General features: G+C 48.3%; 1 protein-coding gene across 1 annotated transcript; it reads right to left on the reverse strand.

Moving 5' to 3' along the window:
* Window positions 1–2,643: 2,643 nt before the first annotated feature.
* On the reverse strand, window positions 2,644–6,320 carry LOC123746483 (putative mediator of RNA polymerase II transcription subunit 26). The gene is made up of 2 exons (XM_045728009.2): window positions 6,282–6,320; window positions 2,644–3,957 (listed from the first exon to the last, which is right to left on the reverse strand). Exons 1-2 carry the CDS (start codon window positions 6,318–6,320, stop codon window positions 2,644–2,646), a joined length of 1,353 nt encoding a protein of 450 aa, XP_045583965.2.
* Window positions 6,321–8,650: the final 2,330 nt, after the last annotated feature.

Genomic DNA, 8,650 nt, shown 5'->3' on the forward strand with positions numbered 1-8,650 from the left:
CCTTCCTGCTTTGCCTGCTCTTCCAAAAGGTCACTGATAGCATGATAAGTGAGCTAAACATCTGGCCCTGGATGATGGCACTCGTGTGGGAACCCTAGATATCATTATGGAGGACACAGGCAAAATCCAGGAGCAGGGAGCAACTCTAGGCCTCATTCATAATCCATCCCAAGTGTGAAGTAGTCTGCCACAACTCACACATCACCGAGCAAGTAAAAACTGTTGTGACAGACCTCCACGTAAATGAGCCAGGGAGGTCCATAATGATTTACATGCAACTGACGAGATGTTGGATGCAAAGATCACTGACTTAAGAAGGGTGCTTGAAATTGAAATTGAAATAAGTTTATTGAGGTAAAATACACACAAAGGGATGAGGTAGCTCAAGCTATTCTCACCCCGTTCAGTACATCGTGTTAATACATACATAGACACACATCACAAGCAATAAACATATTACCAAACATTCTGAGAGATAAACATATACATTTCCTCCTTTACACAAGTAGTATGGTATCAGACGTACACATAAATACTTTTATGACCTAGGTATACTGTATACACAATTTGCAAGAGACATGCAGATAATTCAACAAAAAATTACAGTCTTGGATGCATGAAAGGAGTGACAAACCACGATGATCGGGCAGGTTGAATTATGTTTTCAACCTGCCTGTCTCAGCCTAAGCTTACTTACTTTCTAAGATGTTCTCTATCTTACAGTACTGTATTGCTAAAATGAATGTGAGACCCTTTTCAAGTCCATGCTTGAAAAGCTCCTCAACCATCTTGTGGATGACTGACGGTGGAGACTAGGAAGTCTTCCTGCCGGACTTGGTGGCCTTGGTGTCCGCATAGCTTCCCAGATTGCTACGTCAGCCTTCCTCTCCTCTGCATGGAGTTTGTTTTAAAATAATTCCTAGCAGAAGGGGTCGGTGATTCGGCAGGGATATACGATCAGTGGGATGCTCTCGCAGCCTCAGCACCCACACAAATAAAGCATTGTTGACCAGACCACACACTAGAAGTTTGAAGGGACGACGACGTTTCGGTCCGTCCTGGACCATTCTCATCGACTTGAGAATGGTCCAGGACGGACCGAAACGTCGTCGTCCCTTCAAACTTCTAGTGTGTGGTCTGGTCAACATACTTCAGCCACGTTATTGTGACTCATCGCCTGCAAATAAAGAATTGTTGATGCTGCCACCTCAGAGCCTTGATGGTACAACCTGTGCTTCTGGTGGTGGTGGAGACCTTGACGGCGTGCCGCCAGCCCCGCCGGCAGGTGGGTTCCCTTCGCTTCACCTCACTCCTGAATATTAGTCTCCAGGGCTCGTGGCTACGGTGGGGGGAGATGCTGGGGGCAGAGGTAATGTGTCAAGGTGTTATCCCCAGGCCAGCAGGAGGAAGTGTTGTGGTGGTGGTGTTGGTGGTGTGGTGGTGGTGTTGGTGGTGTGGTGGTGGTGTTGGTGGTGTGGTGGTGGTGTCGTGGTGGTGGTGTTGGTGGTGTGGTGGTGGTGTCGTGGTGGTGGTGTTGGTGGTGTGGTGGTGGTGTCGTGGTGGTGGTGTCGTGGTGGTGGTGGTGGTGTTGTGGTGGTGGTGTCGTGGTGATAGTGTGGTGGTGGTGGTGGGTGTGGAAGGTGTAGTGTTTAGAGAGAAGACTTACACAAACACATTGCTATAACAAGTGAGGTTGGAGATAGCATCAAGAATGTAGTCGACCTTGAGGATGATATAACTTACGATTTTGAGCTTTCTCCTCGTGGTAGTCGATCACTTTCTGATTGTTCTCAAGTCTTTCCTCTTCCCCCATCCTTCTTCCTCCTCCCTCTATCGTTAAGGGTAAACTTTTAAGTTCAGTAATATCAGCCTCGTTAGGTTAGATGGGTCGCTTGGGCTAGTTTAAGTTAGGCTGGGTTGGGTTAACTTGGGTTAGGTGGGCTGTTTGGGTTAGAAACCTTCTAGTTAGGGCAAATTAAGCTTTTTCTACAATATTAATTCCCTCTGTCAATTGTATACCTATCATGTGTGTCTGGTTGAGCTCCAGCTCTTGAACCACGTCGGTCGGCCGAGCGGACAGCACGCTGGACTTGTGATCTTGTGGTCCCGGGTTCGATCCCGGGCGCCGGCGAGAAACAATGGGCAGAGTTTCTTTCACTCTATGCCCCTGTTACCTAGCAGTAAAATAGGTACCTGGGTGTTAGTCAGCTGTCACGGGCTGCTTCCTGGGGGTGGAGGCCTGGTCGAGGACCGGGCCTCGGGGACACTAAAAAGCCCTGAAATCATCTCAAGATAACCTCAAGATAACGCCATTTCATCCGCCGGTCGTCTCGTGACAAGGAACTCCGTCCTAACTACCTCTCATCTGGCACACGCCTCACACTACGCCATCAAACCAGCCAATTATAACTGGTAGTTGTAACGACCCCGTCATATTAATCATATTAGTAAGACTAATATACATTAATAGGTCACATTAGTGTCTTATATAATTGACTTTGTCAAGGCAATAAATAATAGCTGGCTCGAATGGGGTCAATAAGCCTTCTGTAGTTTCCTGTAGTTTCCTGTATTCTTATACACTGTAGAGGTTTCTTGGGAGTGAATAACTCCTGTTTAGGTCATTATAGGTCACTAGTCTTGTTAGCCCACGCGTCCCGAAGCTTTGTTCGTGGCCTTGTTTACTATCATGAGACAACCTCTTGTTAGGCTTCTTCCATTCACCGACAAGCTGAAGATTGAAGGTTCTTGTTGGTGTCTGAAGGCTCTTGTTGGTGTCTGAAGGCTCTTGTTGGCGTCTGAAGACTCTTGTTGGTGTCTGAAGGTTCTTGTTGGTGTCTGAAGACTCTTGTTGGTGTCTGAAGGCTCTTGTTGGTGTCTGAAGGCTCTTGTTGGCGTCTGAAGACTCTTGTTGGTGTCTGAAGGCTCTTGTTGGTGTCTGAAGGCCCTTGTTGGCGTCTGAAGGTTCTCGTTGGTGTCTGAAGGTTCTTGTTGGTGTCTGAAGGCTCTTGTTGGCGTCTGAAGACTCTTGTTGGTGTCTGAAGACTCTTGTTGGTGTCTGAAGACTCTTGTTGGTGTCTGAAGGCTCTTGTTGGCGTCTGAAGGTTCTTGTTGGTGTCTGAAGGTTCTTGTTGGTGTCTGAAGACTCTTGTTGGTGTCTGAAGGTTCTTGTTGGTGTCTGAAGGTTCTTGTTGGTGTCTGAAGGTTCTTGTTGGTGTCTGAAGGTTCTTGTTGGTGTCTGAAGACTCTTGTTGGCGTCTGAAGGTTCTTGTTGGTGTCTGAAGGTTCTTGTTGGTGTCTGAAGGTTCTTGTTGGTGTCTGAAGACTCTTGTTGGTGTCTGAAGGGTCTTGTTGGTGTCTGAAGACTCTTGTTGGCGTCTGAAGGTTCTTGTTGGCGTCTGAAGGTTCTTGTTGGTGTCTGAAGGTTCTTGTTGGTGTCTGAAGGTTCTTGTTGGTGTCTGAAGACTCTTGTTGGTGTCTGAAGGGTCTTGTTGGTGTCTGAAGGCCCTTGTTGGTGTCTGAAGGCTCTTGTTGGTGTCTGAAGGTTCTTGTTGGTGTCTGAAGGCCCTTGTTGGTGTCTGAAGGCTCTTGTTGGTGTCTGAAGGTTCTTGTTGGTGTCTGAAGGCTCTTGTTGGTGTCTGAAGGCCCTTGTTGGTGTCTGAAGGCTCTTGTTGGTGTCTGAAGGTTCTTGTTGGTGTCTGAAGGCTCTTGTTGGTGTCTGAAGGTTCTTGTTGGTGTCTGAAGGCCCTTGTTGGTGTCTGAAGACTCTTGTTGGTGTCTGAAGGTTCTTGTTGGTGTCTGAAGGCCCTTGTTGGTGTCTGAAGGCTCTTGTTGGTGTCTGAAGGTTCTTGTTGGTGTCTGAAGGCTCTTGTTGGTGTCTGAAGGTTCTTGTTGGTGTCTGAAGGCCCTTGTTGGTGTCTGAAGGTTCTTGATGCCGTCTGAAGACTCTTGTTGAGACTTTCAAGTCATATTAATATCCTAGAGTAACACGGAACATCAGCAGCCAAAGGTGGTTCGGAGACTTATATAGTTAACTGGTCAGGAATGTGCTTGTCCCACAGGCCCATTAACGACTGGTGGAGGTCGTTAATGGGCCGTTGGCAGCGGCCGGGATCAAAGCATTCCTCTCAATTGCATGAAGCTACGAGTGGGAGGGAACTATCAGGGGGGAAAAGCGCCAAGCCATTACGACTATATAGCACTGGGAAGGGGGTCAGGATAAGGATTTGGGATGGGACGGAGGAAAGGAATGGTGCCCCAACCACTTGTGGACGGTCGGGGATTGAACGCCGTATTGCCAGTTGTGGGAGTGGAATCATCTTGTGGGTCGGATAGTGAGTATGGTGATGTCACCTTGTGGTGATGTCACCTTGTGAAGGTGTCACCTTGTGGTGATGTCACCTTGTGAAGGTGTCACCTTGTGGTGATGTCACCTTGTGAAGATGTCACCTTGTGGAGATGTCACCTTGTGGTGATGTCACCTTGTGGTGGTGTCACCTTGTGAAGATGTCACCTTGTGGTGATGTCACTTTGTGGTGATGTCACCTTGTGGTGATGTCACCTTGTGAAGATGTCACCTTGTGGTGATGTCACCTTGTGGTGGTGTCACCTTGTGAAGATGTCACCTTGTGAAGATGTCACCTTGTGGTGATGTCACCTTGTGGTGATGTCACCTTGTGGTGATGTCACCTTGTGAAGATGTCACCTTGTGGTGATGTCACCTTGTGGTGATGTCACCTTGTGGTGATGTCACCTTGTGAAGATGTCACCTTGTGGTGATGTCACCTTGTGGTGATGTCACCTTGTGGTGATGTCACCTTGTGAAGATGTCACCTTGTGGTGATGTCACCTTGTGATGATGTCACCTTGTGGTGATGTCACCTTGTGATGATGTCACCTTGTGGTGATGTCACCTTGTGGTGGTGTCACCTTGTGAAGATGTCACCTTGTGAAGATGTCACCTTGTGGTGATGTCACCTTGTGGTGATGTCACCTTGTGGTGATGTCACCTTGTGGTGATGTCACCTTGTGAAGATGTCACCTTGTGGTGATGTCACCTTGTGGTGATGTCACCTTGTGAAGATGTCACCTTGTGAAGATGTCACCTTATGAAGATGTCACCTTAGGGTCAGATGAGTCGACGTCTTCCAGCGTCCTGTGCGACTGCCTGAAGGGTTGATCAGTCAAAGGTAAGGCCCCAATTTTCTTAGATCGGCAACCTCTCCACCTCTCTCTCTCTCTCTCTCTCTCACTCTCTCTCTCCCTCTCTCCTCTTTCATCGCGCCTCGCCCTCTTCTCTTTGCAGCCAGGGGGATGAGGAGTCACCCCCCCCCCCTGCCTACCCCAGCGCCTGCAGGAGGAGCGGTATCGCGCGCGAGCGACAGGCGGCCAGCGACGGCCCACCGTGGGAATTCACCTGCCCGCGTGCCTGCTTGCTGATAACAGCCAGACTCCGCACGCTATCTTATTGCTGCGGGCCGCAGTGCGTTACCGCACGGCCGGCTGCGGTGGTGGACTGGGGAGAGGGGTGGACTGGGGTTCTGGGGTGGACTGGGGTACTGGGGTGGACTGGGGTACTGGGGTGGACTGGGGTACTGGGGTGAGGGGTGGACTGGGGTACTGGGGTGAGGGGTGGGCTGGGGTACTGGGGTGGACTGGGGGACTGGGGTGAGGGGTGGACTGGGGTACTGGGGTGAGGGGTGGGCTGGGGTACTGGGGTGGACTGGGGGACTGGGGTACTGGGGTAAGCGTGCAGTATACCTCATGAGATCCATGTTGGGGTATGTCATTAGCTTCGTATGTTGTATTTTGTGAGGGGGAGGTTGTGGTATGTTGCTTGTAGTGTATGTTGGTGTGGTAACTACCTAGGTGCACTCACCTATTGGTGCTTGCGGTAGATGAGCTACAGCTCCCTGGTCCCGCCTCTCAACCCGTGGCCAGCTAGTACACAATATACTTCAAGTATATTCCAGCTATACTACACGTATACTTCAGGTATACTCCAGCGTCACTGATCAACAAACTCATCATGTTTGCTATTCACATTTGACTACTTGCAACTATGTCCTACCCCCCCCCCCCCCCTTTCCAAAGGATGCAACCCCCACAATAGTTGCCCAATTCCCGGGTACCTATTTACTGCTAGGGGTGAACAGAGGCATCAGGAGGAAGGAAACGGGCCTATAGCGTTTCTGTCCTGCCCGGGGATTGAACCCGGGTTCCCCTCGAGTGTGAGCAGAGGACGTAGACCACTGTGCCATTCTGGATAACTTTACACTTACAGGACTAACTTTGTAGAGAGTCTTGACAAGCAAGTCCATAACTCTCCTTATCACTACGAAACACTTGGACTAACTTTACGTAGAACACTGAAGAACTTTGAAAAACATTGAAGAACATTTTAAGAACTTTGAAGAACATTGGCACCTTATCTTGAGGTTATCTTGAGATGATTTCGGGGCTTTAGTGTCCCCGCGGTCCGGTCCTCAACCAGGCCTCCACCCCCAGGAAGCAGCCCGTGACAGCTGACTAACATCCAGGTACCTATTTTATTGCTAGGTAACAGAGGCATAGGGTGAAAGAAACTCTGCCCATTGTTTCTCGCCGGCGCCCGAGATCGAACCCAAGACCGCAGGATCGCAAGTCCAGCGTGCTGTCCGCTCGGCCGACCGGCTCCCTGGCACTTAAATGAGAACAAATCACTATGATAATCTTCCAGTTGGAAATAAGGAGGCTAGCAGGCGTGAGATGAAGGCACAAAAGAATGAAGGAGATGTGAAGGAAAAGTGAAGGAAGTAGAGACATATTTAGAAGCAGGTAGTGAGACAGGGATGAATGAAGAGAGGGAGAGAAAGAAGAAAGATGGAGAGGGTGAGGAAAGAAGGGAGAGGAATGAAAGCAGAGAGGGAAAGAAGGAAGAAAGAAAGAGAGAGGGAGAGATGAGATGTAGATCAAGTCAGATGCTGTTATCTGTCCTCGACAGCTGACTTCCCATACTTTGCTATCACACGTTATCACTATCACATGTTATTGGCTGTTATCACCCCTGTGGATCATCGGTCCAAATTACTCTTGACAATGGTGGCAGCAAGATAACAGAGATTTGTCAATAACAATAGTAAGTACTCTTCCCCCTTCCTGAAGTTCAAGAGCCCTCTTCAATGAGTGATATCACCGGAAAAATATCAATGATATCTATATTCATAACATTTATATAGACCTAGTTCACCTGTGTGTAATTTGCAGATAATTTGATATCTATATTCATAACATGTATATAGACCTAGTTTATCCTGTGTGTATTTGCAGATAATTAAGTTTAGCAGCTTCGTAGCTCTGCCTTTCCAACAGTGTGTCTTCTATGTATAATGAGATCTGTCTTCTATGTATAATGAGGTCTTCTTATATAATGAGATCTGTCTTCTATATATACGGTACAGTGAGGTCAGATTCTGAGCTTCTGGGACCACCTGTATGCACTCAAATTGTACTCTTTGGACCAGAGACGAGCGAAGTATTACGTAATATACCCTGGACGGTAAGGGGTTCGAAACCTGTACAATACACCACAACATACCGGAGTGAGAAAAGCGGTATAGAGTCTATAATACAACTTCTAATGAAAACTATGGGTTCTATTGGCACAATTAGAGAACACACTGAACATAAGAGACCACCCAGATAAGTGTAGACATCTTGCTAGTTAATATAAGACATTGTTGGAACAATTGGCCTTGCTTAGAGGTTGGCCTTGGTCGGAGGTTGGCCTTGGTCAGAGGTTGGCCTTGGTTAGAGGTTTAATTCCCGTAGGGTCTCCTTATAGCTCATACCCATCAGTTCCGGTACTATAGTCTGGTGGCAAACCTTTAAACCTTCTCCAGTTTAGTGTCCCCTTTGACTATGTTCACGAGACTGTGTTGACTTGTGTGTGTGTGTGTGTGTGTGTGTGTGTGTGTGTGTGTGTGTGTGTGTGTGTGTGTGGGTGTGGGTATTTTTCCAAAGCCATTGCTAGCACTATTTGTCTCAAACAACTGTATTACCGCTGTGAATCCATACGATGTTTGCAGTTAAAATGTCCATGTTTTGGGAGTGCCGCCAACACTGTTTGTTGATGGGGTCCTGTGTTGGACGGCTTTGTAGCTCTAACCTGTTCACCCCGGGCCCTGTCTGTGGCAGCTTTATGTGTTTACCTACACGCTTTATGCTTCACCCTCTACCCGACGTCCGCCTCGCGCATCGACCTCCGCTCCGTCAATTCCGTGTGAAATGCGACGTATTAAGTGAGAGGATGGTTCTAGTATTCTCCAACTAGAGGACTCAAGAGCCCACTAGAGGAGAGACGTAGGCAAGAGAGCCTTCTTCTCCCCTCCTCTCACGCAAGCGACGTTCATTCTACGTTCATTTAACGTCACTAGAACGTATTTTGCTCGCTAGGTCTCCCTAAGTGGGTAGGTAGAAGGGAGCTATATGGGTAAGACGGTCATATAGGGAAGCACCCCATACCTCAGAGACACTATGCAACACACCATACCTCAGAGACACTATGCAACACCCCATACCTCAGAGACACTATGCAACACACCATACCTCAGAGACACTATGCAACACACCATACCTCAGAGACACTATGCTACACACCATACCTCAGAGA

This window comes from Procambarus clarkii, chromosome 90 (assembly GCF_040958095.1).
Source record: "Procambarus clarkii isolate CNS0578487 chromosome 90, FALCON_Pclarkii_2.0, whole genome shotgun sequence".
NCBI lineage: Eukaryota > Metazoa > Arthropoda > Malacostraca > Decapoda > Cambaridae > Procambarus > Procambarus clarkii.